General features: G+C 39.3%; 1 protein-coding gene across 1 annotated transcript in view; it reads left to right on the plus strand.

The window, feature by feature from the left end:
* Positions 1 to 23729, plus strand: part of Cubn (cubilin) — a 207081-nt gene that overhangs the window by 155454 nt on the left and 27898 nt on the right. Inside the window, exons 52-59 of the mRNA XM_087896351.1 lie at positions 1646 to 1767; positions 2305 to 2530; positions 3865 to 4052; positions 8560 to 8716; positions 10629 to 10778; positions 13405 to 13605; positions 15684 to 15810; positions 19653 to 19870. Coding sequence (XP_087752477.1) covers positions 1646 to 1767; positions 2305 to 2530; positions 3865 to 4052; positions 8560 to 8716; positions 10629 to 10778; positions 13405 to 13605; positions 15684 to 15810; positions 19653 to 19870 — 1389 coding nt within the window. The remainder of the gene's footprint in view (positions 1 to 1645; positions 1768 to 2304; positions 2531 to 3864; positions 4053 to 8559; positions 8717 to 10628; positions 10779 to 13404; positions 13606 to 15683; positions 15811 to 19652; positions 19871 to 23729) is intronic.

Consider the following 23729-nt stretch of genomic DNA (forward strand, 5'->3'; position numbering starts at 1 on the left):
TGTTTTATTCAGATTACTGCGTATTTATAGTAATTTGTGTTAGACCTGCATGTGTGGCATTCCGAATTTATGTGTAGAATTTCAGTCCAAGGTGGGGAATAAAACTGCTTGTCTTGGTTACCAGAGATTTTTTTTTTTTTTTGCTTCCTTTCACTAGCATGGCAATCCTTTCGAACTTGTGACAATGCTTCCTTTTGCGAAATATAAAGACATACTTCCCTTTCCTGCCTTGTCTCCAGAACCTTAATCCCCACCCCAAGACCACGTCTTTGTTATGACCCTCTCGATCTGCCACACTTTCTGTTTGGCATTGCTCCTCTGTGTTTGAGTGCACTTGTTGACAGATTTTAGAATCCCACTTTTCTTTCTGTTGAGTTTGACTGAAGCAATGTATGTTTTGCTATAGTTTCATGTACTGTTTGTTGTGTTATAACCAAATGAAGACAGATTATTCTGTGGGCCGCCAGCTCACAAAAAACAACACGGAGACCTCTTTTTAATTATGAAAGCCTGGCTTTAGCTTAGGCTTGTGCCATTAGCTCTTAACGTAAATTAACCCATATCTTTTAATCTATATTCTTTTTTTTTTTAATATTTATTTATTTGTTATGTATACAATATTCTGTCTGTGTGTATGTTTGCAGGCCAGAAGAGGGCACCAGATCCCATTACAGATGGTTGTGAGCCACCATGTGGTTGCTGGGAATTGAACTCAGGACCTTTGGAAGAGCAGGCAATGCTCTTAACCTCTGAGCCATCTCTCCAGCCCCAATCTATATTCTTTTATGTGACTTGGTTACCTTTACTCTGTACTGCCTAGCCTGCTTTCTCAACATCTGGTTGGCAACTCCTCCCTTTGTCTCCCCAGAGCTCTCTGTCCGCAAAAGTTCCACCTAGCCTCTTTCTTCCTAACTAATGGCCGTTCAGCTCTTTATTAATGTCATCAGAAGGTGCTTTGACAAAAACACATCTTCACGGTGCGCAGAAAGATTATTCCACAGCAACCAATTGTGTGGTTGAAGGAGGGAATAAACTCAAACATAATCTACTTGTGCAAAAATTTTTATCCTGTGGTTATTTTTCATCCATTGAAAGAAGACTCAGACAAACAAGCAGTGTTGTTTATGTTGAATGGCAGATCATATGATGTCATAGACCTATAGCATCTTTTTAACTTGCTATGATAATCTGTTCTTTGAAACCTGAGTGATTGTTACCCATATATATATATATATATATATATATATATATATATATATATATATATATATATATATATATAGTCCAGTGTTCTCAGGAAAGGCAATGTCTTTTCATTTGTCCCCAGTACATTGTTACTTATGTACTGTGGCTAACTACTCTCCATTTACAATGAAGACCACCCTCTATTTTTTGCTTAGTAGGCTGTCTGGACTTAGAAATTCTGTTTGGTGACTACTAGTAGGGATTTGATTAATTTGTTTCGATTCTTTCACTCTAACTTTACTCTGGTTCAGGTTTTTATTTCTTGATTGGCTGATTATATTTCTACCAGAAAGTATGATTATATTTCTACCAGAAAGTAAGATGGTTATCATTAAGTATTGTTTCGGCTATGTGAGTGTTTTCTTCTCTCTTATTTAGAGGTTTACAAATTTCATTTCAGATTGTGGTGGAATACAGACAGGTCAGAGTGGAGCGATCTCAAGTCCTAACTATCCAAACGTTTATGGCAGATGGACCCGATGTTCATGGCTATTGGAAGCCCCAGAAGGGCACATCATCACTGTGAGTTCTTACAGCTGTGCTACTAGATCATGGAAATGTGTGTATGTGTGTCTTTGGTGTGTGTGTGTGTGTGTGTGTGTGTGTGTGTGCATAAATAAGTGGTTAGGGTAGGCTTTGGATCAGATAAAATTCTTTATAAAATTCTTTGTTTACAGTATAGATATTGCTATCTTCTAGTCTACAGTTAATGAAGACTGTTATCATTTCTCAAATTAGGAGAAGCTGTTTGTAGAAGCTTATTCAGCCTCCAGGAAAGAGGCGAATTCAGTATTGACATGAACTGTCATTCTAGCCTAACAAGTTTCTGGGGTTCTCTCAAATGACTCTACTTCATGGAAAAGAAAAACACTCTTTCTAAATTCACAAGAGAACTTTTAATAAGGAAAACAGAGTGGAGAGGAAAAATAATCAAAGAATCAGAAATACAAAGCAATGTGAATTATGACAAAATGAAAATATTTGTAGAACCTCGTCTGCCTGGAGGGAGATGAACTCCTACAGCTCAGGGTGACTCATCGCGTCTTTTCTCTTCTGTAGCTCACATTTAGTGACTTTCATCTTGAGATGGATCCAACTTGCACTGCGGACTCTGTTACTGTCAGGAATGGTGGCTACCCTGAATCACCCATCATAGGACGGTACTGTGGGTGGTCAGCCCCAGGGCCAGTACAGTCTGGTTCCAACAAACTTCTGGTGACTTTTAACACAAACCATCTGGGGCAAAGTCGTGGATTTTATGCTACATGGAGCACAAGCACATTAGGTAAAATAAACGAAAAACCTTTTCTATGCTTCCCATTTACTTTTCATAACTAATTTAAAGCATAGTCATTCCTTAGTACTGATGGGGGATGGGCTCCAGGACTCCACTCAATCAAGTCTAGAAATGCTAAAGTTTCTCATGCAAAATGAGGCAGTACTTGTGTGTAGCGTATGAGTGTCCTCCAGAAAACATTATCTCCAGATTATGTCTAATTCATAACACAATATAAATGCAATGTATATGACTGCTATATACATATTGTCCAGGGGATGACAAGAGACAAATAGTCTCACTCTCAGCTAACAGGCAGACTTTTCAAAGAGCTAAGACAGAGCTTACACCTTACAGAGTCTTGGTCTCTATATGTATATTGTCCCTAGAGACTGGTGTTTAAGGAGTTGGAAGATAACAGTGAGCAGATGAAATTTGTGATGGGGGAGCTGCTATGGACATTGAATCAAAGATAGCAGATTTGAGTTTTGAAAGTAGCATTGTACCTATGAAATATAAACCTTATGAAAATTCCCAGAAAATGTGAGTATTTGGAACAGATAGTCAGTCAGGATTTTCGTATATCCTAACTCTCATAGGACAGTTCTTTGTAGCAGAGTTGGTGAACGTGAAGATCTCTGTAGACTGATGTGAGATCCTCATTAAACCTTTAGCTGCTCCTGAAGTCCTCAGGGAATTACAGATGAACCACTGGCTCAAAAGATTCAGGCCACTCCCCTTTATAGAACTTCACTCTGTTCTGAATTCCTACTTTTCTTTGTTATCTCTTAGGTGTGTGTCTTAAGGTTGTGCCAATAATTGTAGATTTGTTTTCTTCATATTCCTATGATTTATTCAGAGCAATCAGTTTCAATATGAATGAGTCAGGTTGCTCAGTGGGAGAACTTTCCCCAGTTCAAAAACCTTTTTCTTTAGTTCACTACTGTTGTAGACTAAAATTATGAGCAATCGCACAGCTGTATTCACATCTGTTAGTGGTTAGAAGACACAGAGTGAATACGGCCTGGCTACCTGTCTACCTACTACACAGCAACATAGAAAAGATGACTTGTTTGGAGATAGAGTGGGTTCTATCTGCTACAGTCTACAAGACTCAGATCAAGTGACCTCAACTGGGCTGTGTGTGTCCTAAAACAGTGATAGCCCTCCCTTTAATGCACTTCACATCAATGGCTTTTGCTTTGTCCCTGCCCAAAAGATGAGTCAGACACAAGAAAAGATTAGTTATAATCTCACATTTAGAAATGCTCTCTAGCCGTCTCTGGTTTCTAAATTTGATATTTTATTTTGAAGATTGATTTTTTTTTATGGAAAATTTCCAGGTTGTGGTGGAACATTCCATTCAGATAATGGTACAATCAAATCTCCTCATTGGCCTCAGCCATTCCCCGCGAACAGCAGATGCTCCTGGACAGCCATCACGCATGAAAGCAAACACTGGGAGATTAGCTTTGACAGCAATTTCCGAATCCCCAGCAGTGACAGCCAGTGTCTGAACAGCTTTGTGAAGGTTGGTGCCCTGTTTGCTTAACTGGTTTTGTGAATGTAAGCATTTTAGCTACAGAAGACTCAGTCATTTCTTGAGGTGAAAAGAGTACAGTTTTACTGCTTGAATTGTTTAGATGTGAAAGCAGGACACCCCGACTGTTAGAAGATTAGATGTGAATCACCAAGTCCATGCTTCCTGTAGTCCTCCATCTTCCAATCTGGCACAGTGAATAATTAAGGAGATTTTTCTCTGACCTTCTGAAATTCTCATGAGCACTGAAGGATGGTTTGTCCTTTCCTCTTTGGTTTTTTCTTACCTTATTCCTTCTGTCCTTTCGTCTCTCCCTCCTTGATTTTTCTCTCCCTCTTTCTTCCTATTTTTGTCTTTCTTTCCTAAAACAAACTACAGCATCAGCAGGATGAGGTCTTATCACAAGGAAAATTTAATATATGCTATAAAAATGTCAGGAGATTGAAATAGTCAATGACAACCTTCGTTCCAGACATCAAGAGTTCATACAGGAAAACAATCCCGAGAGACCTGAGCAAGAGACTGGTGGTGGCAGGAAGCTGGACAGGCAGCTTCCTCTAAAGCAGCTTTTCTGCTTACATGGCATTGATTTTCGATTCCTATTGACATGATCTTAACTGTGCTATAAGTTCACTTTAGCTGTGCTATATTAAATCTTTCATATTGTATCACTGTGAGACTATGCCTTTTAGTGGGAAGACACATCGGCCTGAATTCCATTAGCCAGAAATATAGTCATCTCTTTTGTACTTACTACCCACATGTATTTTTATGGCTTAATTTAATATTTTGGCTTCAAATTACTTAACTATAAAATGAGAAGAATGATTCCAAATATAGTAGGGTTGTATTAAGCATTAGAATATGGCATAATAGCATAAAACCTACCCAGTTTTTATAAAAAATACTAAGAATGGAAATGCCTTTTTAAAATCAATGTTATTAATTCATATCATCTCTCAAATTGTTTTATATCACATTGATATGTTTATTTTATTTAAATAAAAATCTAATCCTTACAAACTATGCACATAATAAAAAGAATTAATATATGTTTCTCTTAATTGCTTTTTTCCATAAAATAAGAGAACTCTCTTTTCAGAAGATGAGTTAGCACAAAGTGTGCAAACATGAAGTCTTATACGTTATTAAATGGGAAAAAGTTAATCAGGGAAACTGACTGGGATCATTCTTCCTCTGGATAGAGTGGAAGTCCCTCTGAAAGTGTCATACATGCCAAGTGCCAGCAGAAAGTAATATCAATTAGTAATTGACAAAAGTAAGTCAGCGAAGAAACACTGTTTCATCGAGTGTGAGACTTTCCATTGACAAGACTATGATAACTATGTTATGAAACTCTTGTTTCTGCCAAAGGATGCTTCTACATAATGAAAGAAATGAGCAAAGGGATCCAGTGACAGCAAACAACCAAGAGTGGGAAGGTCCTTGGTATCATTGGTCAAGGACTCTTTTCTTTGTCATAGAGACACTAGGGAAGATGGACAGGATAGTCAAATATCCAAAAGGTTCCTCTTTGTTCTCAAAATTAGAGCTGTTCCTTCTTTCAAAGATCCTAAGGTACTAATAGGAAAATCTTACTCAACCCTTCTGTTTGGAGAGGAAATGCACAGAATTCAAACCAGATGAAGGACTTTCTGGACCCTTGGGAAGCGCTAACTAAAACTAGACTAGGCATGGTTTTACACACTTAGAACCCTAGCATTCAAGAGGCAGAGGCAGAGGCATCAGGGTGTCAAGTCCATTCTTGGCTGCATAGGGAGTTTAAGGACATCAAGAAAAATTACACAGTGGATCAAGGAGGCACAATGTGTTTGTGTGTTTTAAGCAACTTAGTTACACCAATTAAAATAGATAGATTATTGGAATTAAAACATGATGCAAGAGGAAAAAGAAATTCACTTCAAATCCAACCATACAAGTAGGTTAAAAGAGGAGGATATAAAATGATAGATCATGGAAACATTAATTTTTTTAAAAAGCAGTAATGGTCATATTAACACCTGCTAAAATGAAATCTACAACTTGAAAATATTGCTATAGGAAAGAGATATCTTGTGAGAATGAAACAGTCTACCAGGAAGACTAAATGAGACTGAATGATCTTTCTTGAAACAACAAAATCCAGAAACATTAGAGCAAAACTTGATAGAGCTATGTAGATAGCTCTTTAGTTGGGCTAAGATTTCAGCACTCAACTCTCAGGAGTTCATGAGGCAACAGCTCGTCAATGCACCAGGATGCAAGGGAGCTCTGAGACTGTGAAGCAGTAGGATAAAATTGACAGTTGTAAAAGAAACCATACATGAGCAATAGCATCCACATTTCGGATGTCTTTGTAACATACCAGGATAGACCACATACTAAGATGAAAAGTAATAAAACCTCAACAAATGAAAGAACTAAACTGCGGAGAATATTTTCTCTGACGGTATAAAGTTGAACTACAAAGCTATAGTAGAAAAAGAGTCGGCCTTGCACACATCAGAGTGAGTACTCAGCTAAAACAACCATTCAGAGTGGGCATAGAAATCAAGTCTTTAATTGCTTCCTGAAACAGCATAATCAAGAGGTGAAAAGGGCAGCAGTGTGGACTCCTCCCATCATACTTTTGATAGGCATGTGGAAGGGGTCAAGTGGTCAACATAGAGGTAGGACTGATCCACAGCTGTGTGGGCCCCAAACGAAAACAGGCAATTCTGAGTACTGAGTTAAAGTGGAGGAAAACACTTTGAGCTTTCTCCCTTCCCCTCACAAGGAGTCTTGGCAAAGGTGCCCATAAAGGCCTCCAGCTGGGGGCTCCTGAAAAAAAGACTCCCCCGCAAGGTGCCTGGGCTACAAATGCTCCTCTGTATGGGAATGGGCTTGGCTCTGGGCCTGGATCTCTTACAGTAACACACTTAAGAGGCTGGAATATGTAGACTGTGCAAAAGTTATAAGAGGGGGGTGGACACAGGGCTTGGCAGGTAAAACTTTTGTAACTGTCATGACCAAGACTCAAAATTCAGGGAGGATTTTGACAAAGACAAAGGACTGTATGACAAAATACACTGACATCAAACACCTTTAAGTATCCCTGGGTCAAACACACATGGGTTAAAAACATATGAAAGGGAATCAAAGAAAATAAAGCCAATCAAGTATACAGATTATGGCAAAAAAATTGTTTAAAAGTAAATTGATAATACTACAGACTCCATGTACTTTTTTATTGGTCTTATTGAGCTATACGTTTTTCTCTACTCCCCTCCCTTCCTCTCCCCTACCCTTCACCCCTCTCCCATGATCTCCATGCTCCCAATTTACTCAAGCGATCTTGTGTTTTTCTACTTTCCATGTAGATTAGATCCATGTATGTCTCTCTTAGGGTCCTCATTGTTGTCTAGGTTCTCTAGGATTGTGAATTGGAGGCTGGTTTTCTTTGCTTTATGTCGAAAAGCCACTTATGAGTGAATACATATGATATTTGTCCTTCTGGGTCTGGGTTACCTCACTCAATATGATGTTTTCTGGATCCGTCTATTTGCCTGCAAATTTCAAGATGTCATTGCTTTTTTCTGGTGTGTAGTACTCCATTGTGTAAATGTACCACATTTTCCTTACTCATTCTTTAGTCGAGGGGCATTTAGATTGTTTCCAGGTTCTGGTTATGACAAACAATGATGTTATGAACATAGTTGAGCACATATCCTTGTGTTACGATTGAGCATCCTTTTGGTATATTCCCAAAAGTGGTATTGCTCGGACTTGAGAAAGGTTGTTTCCTAATTTTCTGAGAAATTTTCATACTGGTATTCAAAGAGGTTGTACAAATTTGCACTCCCACCAGCAATACAGGAGTGTCCCTTTCACTCCACATCCTCTCAAGCATAAGTTGTCATCAGTGTTTTTGATCTTGGCCATTCTTACAGGTGTAAGATAAATCCATGTACATTTTAAAAATAAAGTCAAAACCAATAATCAAGAAAATAATGATAAAAATAGAAAATAATGAACTTGACAATAGGAGAACAGTAGAAAAAAATCAAGAAAATTGATAAATATTTTGCAAGGCTGACAAAAACCAAAAGTGGCAACACAAATCACTAGTACCAGCTAGAGTGGAATTAAGAGAGGTCGGTGTCTTCCTGCAGCTGCTAAGGAGAGTTTTAGACTGAACAGCATCCTTGGCTCATTTTCTCTAGTTACTTCCTTCCTGAATGGTCTACGTAAAGTAGACCAATCAGAAGAAGTCCTCACTGTCCAGCTCTACAAAAACCAAGCACAACCTCCTTAGAGCAACCAGGATGAAATAGAACACTTAAAAAGCAGCTTTAAAACCATTCTCAAAAGAAAATATTCCAGATTTGCACTTGGCTTACTTAGTCTTATGGTTTTTCTTTTTCTAAAGAATTGAATGCAATTATATTCAAGCCTAAAGCTGTTAAAATATTGGCAGGTGAAAACTGTTAGCATTAAGTCATGTTTTTGACCCCATCAGGTCTGGGGAGGAACCTCGGAGACCAACGATACCCTGTTAGCCACAAGCTGTGGAGATGTGGCTCCCAGTCCCATTGTCACGTCAGGAAACACATTCACGGCTCTCTTCCAATCTGAGGATATGCCAGGCCAGGGCTTCTCTGCGTCCTTCGTAAGCCGTAAGTAGCACTGGAATCTAAGCTGTTGAGGAAGAGCAGGTGCCTCAGTTAGACTTGGGGAACAGTGTGAGAGCCCCATCAAGATTGTCCTGATAGTAATCCCAGGAAGGACCACGAGTGAGTCACCTAATTCTGCAGGAACAGCCTCCTTCGAAAGTCAGTGAGATTCAGCAATGGCTGTACGTGCCTATGTTCCAGAAAAGGCAAAGGCAGGAAGAACTGGAGTTTGAAATGAGTTTGGGGGAAAAAATAGAGTGCTATTGGAGCTGAATTCAAACGCAGGTCATCTGAGTATGATCCAGAAGGTTTCACGACTCTCACAACTGAGCACAAACTAGGTTAGTGGGAACTGTAGCCATTTCCAAGCCTGAGATGCTGTGGCCTGTGTATCTGACTGAATTAAATCACGTGGCCACTATTTACAAAGCATTGTTCAGGGAAAAGCTTGGGAGAAAGAATTGGAGGTAATAACGCAGTAAACAGATGTTTCAGATGTGAATAAAAGAACAAGGGTGATGGAAAAGGGAGTAATGATGGCCAACTTCTGATCTAGCCTGGGTGTTCAGATGACCTGTGTGTGTGTGTGTGTGTGTGTGAGAGAGAGAGAGAGAGAGAGAGAGAGAGAGAGAGAGAGAGAGAGAGAGAGAGAGAGATTCATTCAGTGTAAAAGGATACATACACTGTCATAATTTACCAGTTAAAGGATGACATACATTAGCTAGAAGTATATGAAAACAAACGCTGCCTTAGTAACGCAAAGGTATTTGCCCCTGCAACAGTGCAGTTGAACCTAGGGGTTTTTATACACCAGAAAAGCGCGACTTTAGAACTATGTTCCCAGCCCTTTCCTCTCCACTTCTTAAGTTTCCATGCAGTGTCTATCTAAGTAACCTAAGCTAGTCCTGAATGAAGCTCCAGTGCAGCACAGGCTTGCCTTGGACTGACACTCCTGCCTCTGCTTCCAGTATAGCTGGGAGTGCAGCTGTGCACTACTGCCCCTGCCTTCTGTATTTGCTGCAACAGTCTGATAAATATCATGACTAGTATATTAAACAAGCTTTAAAAAGCAATTATCATTGTTATTATGATTAGATTTAAAAGTAAGGAAGTAATAGTTTTCTAATAAGGGCATTTAGAAAGCACTTTATCAGCTTTTTAGGTGATTAATAGAATACTTTTCAAATAAAATATAAAGTGATACTGTGAGATAAATCACACTGTATGTGTGTACATGTGCATGTATGTGCCTGTGCACATGTGTGCAGGTGTATCTGTGTATAAGTGAGTGCATAATGGAGCCAGAGAACACCCTGGGTATTCCTCAGGTACTGCCCTCCTTTTTTGTTTTCTTTTGTTGATGGAGAATCTTGTATTGGCCTGCACCTCACTTCATAGGCTGGACTGGCTGCTCAGCCAAGCCCCAGGGTCTTCCTCACTCTCTCCCCACAGCTGGAGTCCCGAGGGTGCACCATGAAGTCTGGCTTTGTTTTCACATGGATTCTAATACTGAGCCCAGGTCCTCATGCTTACAAGGCAAACAGTGTAAACAGACTCATTTCTCCAGGCCTGTAACTCATTTTTATATGGTTTATTTCTTTATATGAACCATATTTAATCTTTGGTCATTTATCTTCTTAAAAATATTGTGAGACCTGAAGTGTATTGTGTGGCAAAATACGTACTTACTTAGCATCTAAAATTCCTCATGATATTCTAGTAAGTTCTTGTTTTGCTCACATATTGACTTCTAAATCAAAGAGTCATTCCCGTGGTGTTCTTCCTCCATTAAGAGTATCTCAGGAAATTTTCTGTAGAGACTTCATGAAATGGCAAACTTACATCTTTCTCTCTACGAAGTAGTTGCTGTAGATGATAATGAATCACCTGATGATGGATTTTTATTCTTGTGTAGGATGTGGACGCAGGTTCAATAGCTCCAGAGGTGACATCATCTCTCCAAACTTCCCAAAGCCATATGACAATAACATGAACTGCACCTACTTCATAGATGTTGAACCTCGGTCTCTGATTATCCTGACCTTTGTATCCTTCCATTTAGAAGGTATGTTTATTCTTTTCCAAAACTTGATTAATTTTTACCTGATAAAAATTATGTATCTACGGTGTTGATATAGGACTTTGATAAAGGCATGGCTTACAACATGGCTATGTCAAGTTAGTGAAAGTATTTCCTAACATATAATTTTTTGATTTTGAGACCATCTAGAATTTATTCTCTTAGCAATATTCAGCTAGATAATACATCATTATTAATTATAAACCACACGTTGTACAGAAGATTTTCTGAATTTATTCATTTTGCAAAAGTATGGCTAAGTATTGTGATCTTTGATGGACATCTTCCCACACTAGCGTTATAGAAACCACTGTTCTCCTCGACAAATTTGGCTGTTTTAGATTTCACAGAGCAACAAAATTGTGTGCTATTTGTTTTTCCTGTGTATGTTTTTTTCAATCAGCACAATGCCTTGAAATTTATTCATATTGCCACAAACTACAGTATTTCCTTCTTCAAAAAGACAGAGTAGTATTCCTTTGTGCTCATTCAGCTGTCTGTCTGTGTATGTCATTCTCTTTATTCATCAGGCAAAGGATCTGAGTTGATTTCATGTCTTGGCTATTATGAATAATTCTTCAGCAAACATGGAAGGATAGATTGGTCTTTACCACACTGACTTCATTTCCTCTGGGTGCATGCCCAAGAGTGGAGCTGCTGAATAGTTTTGGTCTATTTTTAATTTTTTTGAGGGCCCTTTTTTCCATAATGGTTACACTAGTTTAAATACCCACATACTCACCATAACTTATCTCTTATGTTTTGATAATAGCCAAAGATTCTATTTATTTCAAGGGAACAAAAAATAATTAAGCTCTTAATGAGAAAGATGTAGGCACAGCAGTCTAAAGTGACCATTTGAAGACGATAATAAGCATGTTCTCAACTGTAATGTAAATGCAAAAAAATGACTTTTTTACATGTAATGCAAATAAAATTGCAAATAGAAAATCATTTTTATCCTCACACTCAGGACTGAACTTTGGGCAGGAGCAGCAAGCACCCTAAACTAAGCTAAAACCACACCCATAACTTTTTAGTGTAATATAAAGTTTTTATTGTAAACAAGGTCTCAGTAGGCTGCCCAAGCTGGTCTTGAATTCTTATGTAGATCAAGCAGGCCTATAACTCCTGCCTCAGTATGCAGAGATACTGAAGTCATAGGCTTGGCTTTCTTCTGGTTTTTAATAAACAAAAGTACCATTTTATGTATTTCATCCAGAGTTGAAAAAAAATATAGTAACTTTAAAGACACAGGCATCACATGAAATTGCTTAAAGAAAATGCATCTAGAGTCTGTTATGTTTTATATAACCTCTATTTTTTTTCCCAAGCACAGAGGATTTGAACTGAGGGATATATACCAAGTTTGATAAGTAAGCTACCACTGAGCTAAGTTTCCAGGCCTATTTTCACTTTTTGTTTTAAGATAGAGTTTGGCTAATCAACTCAAGCTGGCCGTGAGCTTGCTCTATAGACTTGGTTGACCTCAAACTTGCAATATGTCTCAGACTCACAAGTAGCTGGGATTACAGGTCTAGGCCATCAGTCCAGGTGCATAGCTTTTATTCATTTGCATGTATATTCTATGTACATGCATGTAAACATACATACCTACAATTAGACATCCATTGAAAACTATCCAGGGAGAGAAGCAATTCTGTGAGTCTGAATAGGCACTCAATCGATACTGAATGAGTGAGTTGGCAGGTGAGTTTGGGGTCTGCTCTGCTTTCATGACCGAGCACCATGGGACTTCCTTTCACCTGTGTTCTGTGATCTTCACCTCCCAAAGTTCTGGTTCCTCCGTTGAAAAGTTCCTAAGCACATGCACTTCCTGCTCATTTCCCGACTCTAGGAAAAGAGCTGTTGGTAGATAAACAATAAGGCTGTTGGTTTGAGCCTCCTTTGCTTTAATTTAGAAGACAATGTTGATGCAAATTTATAATCTTCAAAGCCCTAAAATTGATGGTTGTGTGACTTATTGGAAAGGGCTGTCAGGAAACATCAAGGAATTTCTCAGGTCCTGCTCATCGCTGCTCTTACCTTCACTTCTCTGTGTGAAGTCTCTCTCAAAAGCTGCACTGTTGACATTCTGGGCTGTGTGATTTGGGGGGGATTTTGTTTTTGTTATTTTCTTTTTGTGACAGAAAAGCTCAGAGTATGAGAATGATCCCATGTGTGTTAAAGTCTGCTTAGCAGCTTCCCAGGCCTCTATCTCATTCTCCAATGTGGCAGCAAAAAAAAAAAAAAAAAAAAAAAAAAAAAAAAAAAAAATCTTCAGATATCTCATTTCCCCTTGGAGGCAAGTTGCCTCTGGTTTATGATCTCTAGGTAAAAAGAATGGTTCTGTAGAGGAAGGAAATTCTGAGTAACAACTGAGTTTATTTATTATAGAGTCCTACCTGCTTTCTCTTTTCTGTCCATGTTTGTCTCTTGGACAAATATTATTTCATCTGGAAATGAAGTTACATATTAATATAGGAAACCACCTCTTAAATTTGGTTATGATTTCTGAATCAGTTACAGAACTGTGGTATTTTGCCTGTTTATAGCATCGCTTGTTTACAGCATTTCTGTTCTGATGTTGGTCATTCTCTGTTCTGTGTAGATCGCTCAGCCATCAGTGGAAACTGTGACCATGATGGCTTGCACATCATCAGAGGCCACAACCTCTCTTCCACTCCTCTTGTGACTCTGTGTGGTTCTGAAGCCCTGCATCCCCTCACTGTGGCTGGCCCAGTGTCACTCAGCTTCTATTCTAATGCATATGCCACAGACTTGGGGTTCAAGATTTCCTACAGAATCACCTGTGAGTAACCATACTGTTATTGTTTGGAATCATTTCTGCTGTTATTCACATAAGAAGATTTTATGATTCATCATATGTCACCAAATTAAAGATTCAGAGACGGTAATGCAAAAAATTATCAATTAGGTACATGATACGAAAGGAGATATTTTCCTTTAAAAATAAGCCATTAGGGACCTTAGAGATGGTTCTGTAGCTAAAAGCACTTACTGCTCTTTCAAAGACTTAGGATTGGTTCTCAGTACTCACACAGCAGCTCACAATGCCCTCTTTCGACCTCTGTGGGCACCATTTACATATAACACACACACATACAAGTGCACACACACATACACATAAATTAACATATATTAGATTATATATATCATATATATATATGTCACTTCTCCTGAATTTTAGCTAAAATTATCCTCTGAAAATAATTGAGATTATTTTGTAGCATTATCTTATCTTACACAGTCATTCAGTAAAACCAGCACACAAAACTGTCCCTGGGCTTGTTTTGTCTTTGCTTGGCCACATAAATGACTAATGGGAAGAAATAAAGTAGTTTATCTTCCAATAAAGCAATTTGCCCATCCACAGAGACCATGATTTACACGTGAAAAGAGTCTCATAGCTTGTTCTTGGCAGCTGACGTCAGCAGCTAGAAAGGGTGATCTCTGGTGTTTCCTATGCCTGATTACATCAATCTAATAGAACACATATTCTCTCACGGCCTTGGATGAAGAAGAGGACTTGTTTTATTTTTAACTACTACTTTGAAGAATTAAGACCCTGACACACACACACACACACACACACACACACACACACACACACACACATATATATATATATATATTTCTGCTCACTTACTCCTTACTTTCCTAAAGTACAGTGAGCACAGCTCAATCCCCCTTTAAGTATCACTTAAAGAATGTTGCTGCTACTGACTTTAAACCTTGGTAGTGTGTGGAGAAGTTGTTCAGCCACTGATAAGCTTCCAGAGATCGTGTAATTGACATTGAGTGAAATAAAGCAGTTGCTACCCATATAACATTTAATTTATGGCTGCTATATCCAGAGGTCAGAATGTATGAAGACTTTTGGCACAGAAAAGAATTTGCCCTGCGAATGGGCAGAGTTGAAGCCAAACCAAATAAACAAAAGCCTTAAATAACAAGCCACAAATTGTATCTAATCTTGGTGATATGTTAGTGGAGTGTGTTCATTGGTAGCCATAGAAACATCATCAAAATATACAAACTTCATGTAATTTTAGAAGTCTAAAACAAATAAGCATGCTCATGGGAATGCCATCATTAGGTGGGAACATCTGAACCTGGCTCGATACAATCCATGTAAAAACAATGCCTTATTAGTTATAATGGTACGTCATTATATTTTGCGGTGATTGCATTGTTGACTGCTGGTTATAACAAAGGGCTATAGGCTGTTAACGGCTGGAGTTAGAGAGTGGACCAAATACCGTCATGCTTATCGAAGGCAAAAAACACAAATTTGGGCAAGAAAAAGCTTTCCTAATTTCACAACTAAATACAAGTCTGTAGGCCCTAAGAGTGAGGCATTTGACCCACAGAGGTAGCTGACTTCTAGCATTTCACCTTTAACATTTTATCCCTAACACAGAGGCCCTGAATCTGTGTTCATTTGGGTTTCTACATTGCAGTCTTCCCCTATGAATGGAGCACACCTGGGGTCTGCCTGCCTTATTTGAGAATCCAGTTGCCACACCATCTCTGTCAATCTGTCATGTAGTGTGAAGGAACAGATATCCCAACATATGTAATATTCTTTCTTGTTGCTTTAATTCTGCTCTTTGCTTTTGTTTTACTTAGACTTATTCCCCTCCAAATGTTTTAAATGTTCTTCTACATTTCTTTCCTTTTTCTCCTGTCTGGGAAGTTCAAAATTATTCATAAACACAATGAAGGAGGTTAAGGTCACCTGAAGAACATTTAATATGAACTCTTTTAGGGGGCAGCAAACAGTAGCTTAGACTATTAACCCCAAAAGATTTGCCCATGTTATAAGTAATAATTATTATCTGTACATTTGCTTGTCTTCTATTGCAGCCTGTGGTGGGACCTACAATAAATCCTACGGGATCCTTAGCAGTCCATCCTTCTACTCCAGATACCCCAACAATGTCTACTGTGTCTACAGCATCAGCGTTAGCAGCGACAAAGTGATTCTGCTTAGGTATGTGAGACAGATTTGCCTTGAGAAAGTCCTTTTAACTTTGCTCACAGGAAAGCTACCTTACTGATGGAGCGCATGAGTTCTCATAGTGGCCTCGCTGGCATCTGGAGAAAGGCAGAGGGATCCCATATACCAGGAAAGCCTACAAGGTAGTCCTCTGATCCTCTGTAGAATCTACTGGGGACTGAGGTTAGAATTGGAGCTTGGCCAGTTAAAACACTCCTTGTAGCTTCTTAACAGTTTGATGGAGCTTCCTATAATAGTTGTCAACTTAAAAGCACTCCTTAACATCAAAAAGGGTACAAAGGACTAGGAAAAGTGGTTGCCATTTGTTCAACATCTGTTATACACAAGAAGCTTTGCTCAACTCTTTCCCCAGATGTTTTATTGTTCTGTTAAAACCGTCATGATAATTACGCAAGCATACTTATATGTGTGTCTTAAAAAGGTCACACAGCTTCCCCCAATGTAGCCCATATTTAAATGAAGAGTGAAAATTTGACTCCATGTCTGGTATCTTCCCAAACCCATGTCCTGAGTAATTCTACCGCCTGTTGTCTCTTAAAGGTAAACTTTATTGCATAAAACTTGTTTTTATTTGTGAATCAAAGCAACTCCAAGCTGTTGCTTTATGTGATATATTACATTGCTAGTAAATTACCTCTCTGATTCTCCTTATTCCAAGTGAGACTGGTTAGAAGGATGCAGCCTCCATCGTCCAGAGGGATAACATGCTAGGCTTCTTTCCTCTAGGATGGTTGATGTCCAGCTCTTCAGTTTCACTGAAAGCTGAACTTTTCAGCATGAGATAGGAATCTGAAAGTTAGGCTAGTTGCTGGGCAATACAGAGTTTCACACATAGAAGTTCAACAAGCTGGGACAATGGTTACTCGTCTGTCCCCGATTTGTCATTGATAGGTTCTTCCCTGATGATTATGAACTCCGAAGCTTACTTTCAGCATCTTGTATGCCTGTTGGGTCCGTGAAGTGTAAGGCGTGACTCATCAGATTGATTTAGCTCCACGAAAAGAAAGTGGTTTATAGGTGGGGACCGTGAAGGAAACTACACGTCAATCTCACTTGAGATTATTTGTGAAGAAAATGTGCCCTAGGGATAAAGGTCCTGCAAGCTTTAGGATTAAAGGAACACAAGCTGCAGACTACTATGAGGAAGAAGCCAGAGAAGGGATTGCTCACCCCAGAATGGCAGTACAGGCACAGCTTGCCTAGGCTGCTGGTGGCAGTGTATGTTTTTTACATGTACAGGATGCACAGCTGCTATAACAGCGTGCAGATAAATGACTTAGATGCAACAAAATTCTTATAGTGGAGTCTGGGAGACTCAAAACAGGCAGGTTCAGCATCAGATGGTCTAATCTACTTCCCGGTTCTCCTAGCTCTGCCAGACTCCTCCTTCAGTGGTGGAGGGTTGGGGGCATCATTCTCAGAACTCGTTCATAAACACACCAATCCCACTCACAAAGACTGAACCCTCATAATCCAGTCTCCTCCAAGAGCCCCTACTTCCCAACACTGGCAACCTAAAGTTAAGATTTCAACATAGGAATTTGGAGGAGAAACATTCAGATCGTCATTTACAGAGAAATAGCATGTATATAAGACATCCAGACATACAGGTTTTCATTTCCTGCCTGACCCTGGAGATCCATGGTCACAAGTGTTTTTTTTTATTTTTGGAAAATTATTTACAGTGTACATCTAGTGGTTTTAATTCTATGAAACAGATACTGCTACAGAGATTGCCAAGGTGTATATACTAGTAAAACAGTATATACACAGGCTTTGAAAACGTGCTGGACACACATGGAAACATGGACTTTTCTAGGAGTTTTATGTGCTTTTTTGAGGTAGAAAGTCAAAACAGATTTGGGTGCTCCTGAAAATTCAGATTTTGTCATTCTTTTTAGATTCTTCTTTTGTAAAAAATAAATGTGTTGTCTATACATACACAATAAAATCAAATATATCAAAAATAACTGTTAAAAACAAAAAAAATGTCATTGGAAATGGTCTTTCTCTTGTTCTGCGATAATATTCTCTAAAGAAAATAGTAAATATTACATTTGATGAAAGGGATCAAGATTTTTTTTTTGGTCTGGACCTTCATCATCAGTTTGAAAACACTTTTCTGACTAGCCAAATTTCTTTAGGGAAAAACTTAGGGTTATTTTAATGCTCATAAAAAGGAAATATTTAGCTATTTGATATTTTCAGAATTATTTCATTTTGTCATATGTTCATTAAATCTGCTAGCAGAAATTATTGAGAAAGCAGAACTAAGCCTACCATATGGTTCAAAGATAAAGGCACATATGAAGTCTTCCCTTTTTGGGTATATAGGAATCATTTTTAAAGCACTTAGGAGGCAGAGGCAGGTTGATCTCTGTGAGTTCAAGGCCAGCCTGGTCTACATCAGGAGTCCCAGGACCTGTCTCAAAAACAAAGCAAAACCAAAACCAAACAAACAAAAATGTTGAAGCATAGGCCTGGAATAAAATACTTACTAAGGCCATCAGAGGAAAAGTCAGGAAAGATTTGTCAGGAAGGTTGGATGTGGTAGCAAGCAGCCAAGGCACACTGGTTTAGCATGTTATTTCTCTTTGGTATGAGTGGTTTCAGTGTAGCTGACAAGACGCTTGGCCAACTGTGCTCACTCAGAGTCCAGGGCAGATGGGAACTTCACTCTTACGTTTGCTTTTGTGATTCTTTCTACAGCAGAAAGGCTGTCTATCAAAACAATCAGGGCCTTACCCTCTGCTAGCATTCCCGTAGCCTGGGTACGTCCTATGGCCACACCAGACTTCGGTGTGTGCACATCCAGTTATCCCTACCCAGTGCTCGGAAGGCAGGGCAGTGGCTGTGCTGGGAGCCTCCAGTGATCCACTCAGGGAGCTCTGTGTGAATTTCTTGTTAGATCAGTCCAGTGACATAACAGAATTTTGTTCATTCTTTGTTACCTCTACTGAATACTTTTCAAACCAAAATTATTCCATGTTCTTGTTTTATAAAATCATAACTTAATTTTAGGAAGAACATGCTGTATACCAGGTGCCGTAATTTGGCTGTATCACACTGTTGTATTGATGTTTCCATAAGCTTCATTTTAGAAGAAGGAAACAAGAGGCTGGAAGAACCACAATCGAGCTATATGAAGCAGAATTTCTTTCATTTGTCTCAGCATTCTTCACATAAATAAAGAGTAGGACAGCAGTGCCACTTACCAAATAACTCAAGAGAAATCAAAGAGGAGGAGTATAGTTTAGGTAAAACTCAAAAATCTTGCATGTTATTAGGGTGATAGCATAGGCCAGCTTGTCAACATTCAATCTTAGGAGCTATAGGTAGGCAAAGGCAAAAAATGCTGGAAGGAGTCGTGTTCCTTGAAGGCGTAGCCACTAGTAACTTTCCCTTGTTTAAGGAGTAACACCCTGTCCATAATTATGCAAGCAACTCTAGTTAACTCTATAGAGCACATCAATAAAGCACATGCAAGTAGTGAGATGATTGCTACAAACAGGAAGGGAGTCAGTTGGAGAGAGTGGTTGAAAGAATACTGGGGAGGTATGATCAAAGTGTATTATGTATGTAGGGATTGTGAAAGAATAAAACATTATCTAAAAATTGACCTCACTTGAACCTAAGTCTAGATTGTCTTAAAATGCAGAATTGTATTTTCTTCATCTTTACATCCTCAGGTCCCATCACAGTTATTGGTATTGGTCAGTCTCTTTTTTGTTTTTGTTTAATTTTGTAAGAACTACAGGTACAATTTAATGGGCACACAAAAGAGGACATGAGAAATAAACAAGTGTACTTCACAGGTTCAGCGAATTTGAAGTGGCTCCCTCCCCTCTTTGCGACAATGACTACCTGGCGGTTTTCGACGGTCCTAGCATTGGAAATAGGTCCTTTGGAAAATTCTGTGGTTCCACAATTCCACGGGATCTTAAGAGCACCAATAACAGCCTGACCCTGCTATTCAAGACAGATTCTTCTCAAACAGCAAGAGGCTGGAAAATAAGTTTCAGGGAGACACTAGGTGAGCATTTGAGACATGAAAGTCTTTTTCTTGTTTCTTCTATGTTTCTTCTTTGTTTAATATTTTTTTCTCCCAGTTAATCCCAGCTGATTTTCATTTAAACACAGAAGAAGCCCAGCTAGAAGGCCTCATTGACAATGGCTGCTTTACTCCTAGAGGGGTAAAGAGTCTTGAGAATGTATGGAATGATCTGGTGACTATAAAAAAGGAATGCTTCAAGAACCTAACAACCTAAGGAAGGAAATAGGAGCTTAGGACAGAAGTCCTGGTGGGAAATGGCCGAGGGTCTAACTAGCACAAGTGGGAATGTAGGTAAAGAAAAAATTGAAATACTAAAGGTCTTTAGAAGGCCAATGTAGCATTTGGAGCTGGATGGGACATTATGAGGAAATGCAAGTTGAAGATGCAGTCTTAAGGGCAACTCGCTGGATGATGATGTCATGTAAGTCTACTCAGGTGACACGTAAGTCTATTCTTAGTCATGAAGAATGCTGTATTCAGTTTGCCATATTTGGGGCTCGTGGGCTTGTCAGGTACTGAAGTAGAGATATTTAAGAGATGGTTGAAAAGACATTTGGGATGGAGAGGGTGGTCTCAGAGTCACTGTGAGATGGCAGGATGGCTAAGGGTGAGAGTAAACTGAGAACAAAAGCCCAGTTTATTGCCACTGTATATGAAAGATAATTATCTGCCAGCTTTTTAATATAGCCAGTTCTCTGCTTATACTAACGGCATAAGTGTACAATTTTTATTGGCCTCTGGGAAGTATTTTGATTTTTTTCTTTGAATATTGATGTAACCAATGTTCTGAGATCTAACCAATCCTCAAGCAAATCCCATTCTCCGAGAAGATTAAAATGACAGGAGATATTTCCCACAATAAGTCATCTGAGTTCTTTTCCCGGGATTTTCTCTTTGCCCGTGGCCCAGTTCACCTCCATCTTTGTGACGCAAGAACAGAGCTTAACTTCATTACATTTTCTATGTCACACTTTTCTGAATTTATTTTTAAAGGTTCTTTATTTATTTATGTGTGTCTATATGCATGCGTCTGCATGAGTATACATGCACATGTGTGTGCAGACGTCCTCGGAGACCAGAAAAATGTACTTGGAGCTGCAGCTGTGGGTGTCTGTGAACTGCACCTTGGGGTGCTGTCATGCAAGCTCTGGTTCTCAGGTTCTTGTGACTGAGCACAAGAGATCTTGACTACTGAGCCATCTCCCCAGCCCCATTAACGCTTTCCAAGAGGGAAGTGATCAGACAAATGTAATGGTTTTTAAGCTCCTCATAAAGAGTAGACATTGAGATACTTGTATCAGAAAGGCTCTTTGCTGCTTACCCTTTCAGCTTTCATGACAACAGCTTGAAAGCAAGACTCACAAGACAGACTGTGGCCCTCCTAGAATGGTGTAGGTGAAGCAGTATGTAAAACACTGTAGACTATTTGAAAGGAAAAACCCACTTTCCTTTAGATACCTTAATTTTGCATGAAGGATCTCACATACTGGGATTCCCCTGTGCCTCATGTGAACATTTTACCACTTTCCCATCTGTATAAATGTCAATGTCCACTTGAAGACAGTCAAGCAATTATTTAATTATTAATTGTACTTTTCAGTGAGAATTTGAGTATTGTAATTTTTAATTGGGTTTTACAAAGCTTTCTAGCTCACACAATCACGTGTCCTGGCCAGTCTAAATAAGTTACAGTTGTGTTGATCATTTACCTGGCGAGGAAAGAGAGTAACAAATGTCATTGCAGTTCTAGGGTTTCTAGAATCTTTTCATTGAAGACTTAGCAAAAAAAATAAAAAGAGCAAGGTCAGCCTCAGCTAGTCGCTTCCACCTTCCTCTTCCACTTCATCCAGTTAAACCATCCCATCTTTTCTATAAGGCTGGCTGTTCACTTCTCAGGCTATCCATCTGCCTGGAAAAGAACCCCTTCCCTGGGTAAATAACTCATGTAAAGAGGAGACCACTGTAGCCCTTGACATTTCTGTTTAGTTTTATCTCAACTAGATCGCTAAGTACAGATTTCACAGCTTTGCTGTTTACATTACACAGTTGACCATAATTTATGCACATCTGATTTGACCTTTCAAAATTCAGTAAGATCAGCTTATGTACTTATGTGGCAGTCAGTGCAGCATCTCCCTGTGCATTTAGTACATTTGTGTTTCTCACTGACCGAGGAAAACTGCCCATAGTGGATAGTTAGTACATTGAGGGTGAAGGTGTTTCTCCTTCCTTTTGTGGAGTTATTGCTCAAGTGCGGTGATAGATGAAGGCAAAGCTGACACAAGAGCTGGCATCTAACCTCGACATAAAATTTGCTTGCATTTCCCATGAGCGTCAACATAACATGGGTAACTGAAAGCAGGGGAGTCAGAGAAATGATTGTGCTGAGCTCCCAGGATCCAGAAAAATGAAATTCTCTAAAAAGATGAGCATCTTTTCTTAGACCAAGAGTTCATCTTTTTTTAGGATCATCAATGCCTCTGAGATCCCAGTCGTTCTGTGGGTTTGGATGATGTATGTCAGCTCTACAGGGCAGAACTCACAATGAAAGCACTCTGTTTTTTCCTAACACTCTCTGCTAGCTTAGTCTTAGCCTCTCCTCTACCAACAGAGCTCACTTCAGCCATGACCAACTAACACATGTCAAAAATAAAACACTTCATCTTTGAACATATGCTTTTACAGCTCATGTCTCCATGCCTTACTATGCTGACCTCATGCCCAAGGGTCTCGCTGAGTCTGTCATGATGTCATCTTTCGTGACTACTCCTTATGTTAACACAGATCCTCTAGGTCCAGAGCTAGGTGTGTACTTTCAGTTCCATTGTCATTTTGTTTTTTCTTTCTTTTCTTTAGTAGTTTGTATGTATGTGTGTGTGGTATGCATATAGGATGCATATCCACATGTGTGTGCATATGGAGACCCAAGATTGAGACAGGACTGTGCTTCAATAACTCTTTACCTTATACATCGAGGCAGGCTCTCTCAATTGACCCATAGCTTTCCAGTGTAGCTAGTAAAGCTGACCAATGTGTTTTAGAACCCATCTTCCCAAGGGCTGTGATTGCAGATGGGCCACCTTGTCAGCCCAGCATCTACATGCAATGCTAGGTGCCCAGCGCTAGGCCTCGTGCTTGCATAGCAAGCACTTTGTCTGCTCAGCCATCATCCTAGCTCCCATTCCCCCTCCCAAAATGCATTTTACATCACTTCAGCACAATTCTAATATACAGTACAAAACTTGGCCCAATAAGGAGTTTTGGGCATTGGAATCAAGAAAAGTCCAAGAGACAGTTAGGAGTTCCTGCAATCCAGGGAGATAAATCCCTGCTCCTGGAGAAAAAAAGCTGCATCAGGGACCTTAGAAACACATTTTAAAAAAAATACAATATCTTTTCTAGAAAACCGACTGCTTTTATGCTTTTTAAAAAATTATTTATGTATTATGTATACAAGAGCATTGTCTGCTCTTCCAAAGGTCCTGAGTTCAATTTCCAGCAACCACATGGTGGCTCACAACCATCTGTAATGAGGTCAGAAACACATCTTTAACCTCTCTGCCTCCTGCATATTGCAGTGAATATGCTGAGAATGGGGACCCCTAACTGTCTTCCTTCACCTGGCTTATTAGTCATGCAGAGGTGAGTCAGGCAGCATTAAGGGCAAACTCAGGGTGAGAGAAAGGCAGGAATACAAAAACACATGTCCAGCAAGGACAGAATGAATCACAGGTCAGTGAAGGCAGGAACATGGCCAAAGGGAAAGAGCTGTGTGCCAGGATTTGGGTACCCGGGATGCAGGTGACTCATCACATCACTGCCTGCGATGGAGCTTTAG

This window comes from Myodes glareolus, chromosome 14 (genome assembly GCF_982192425.1).
Source record: "Myodes glareolus chromosome 14, mMyoGla1.1, whole genome shotgun sequence".
Taxonomy (NCBI): domain Eukaryota; kingdom Metazoa; phylum Chordata; class Mammalia; order Rodentia; family Cricetidae; genus Myodes; species Myodes glareolus.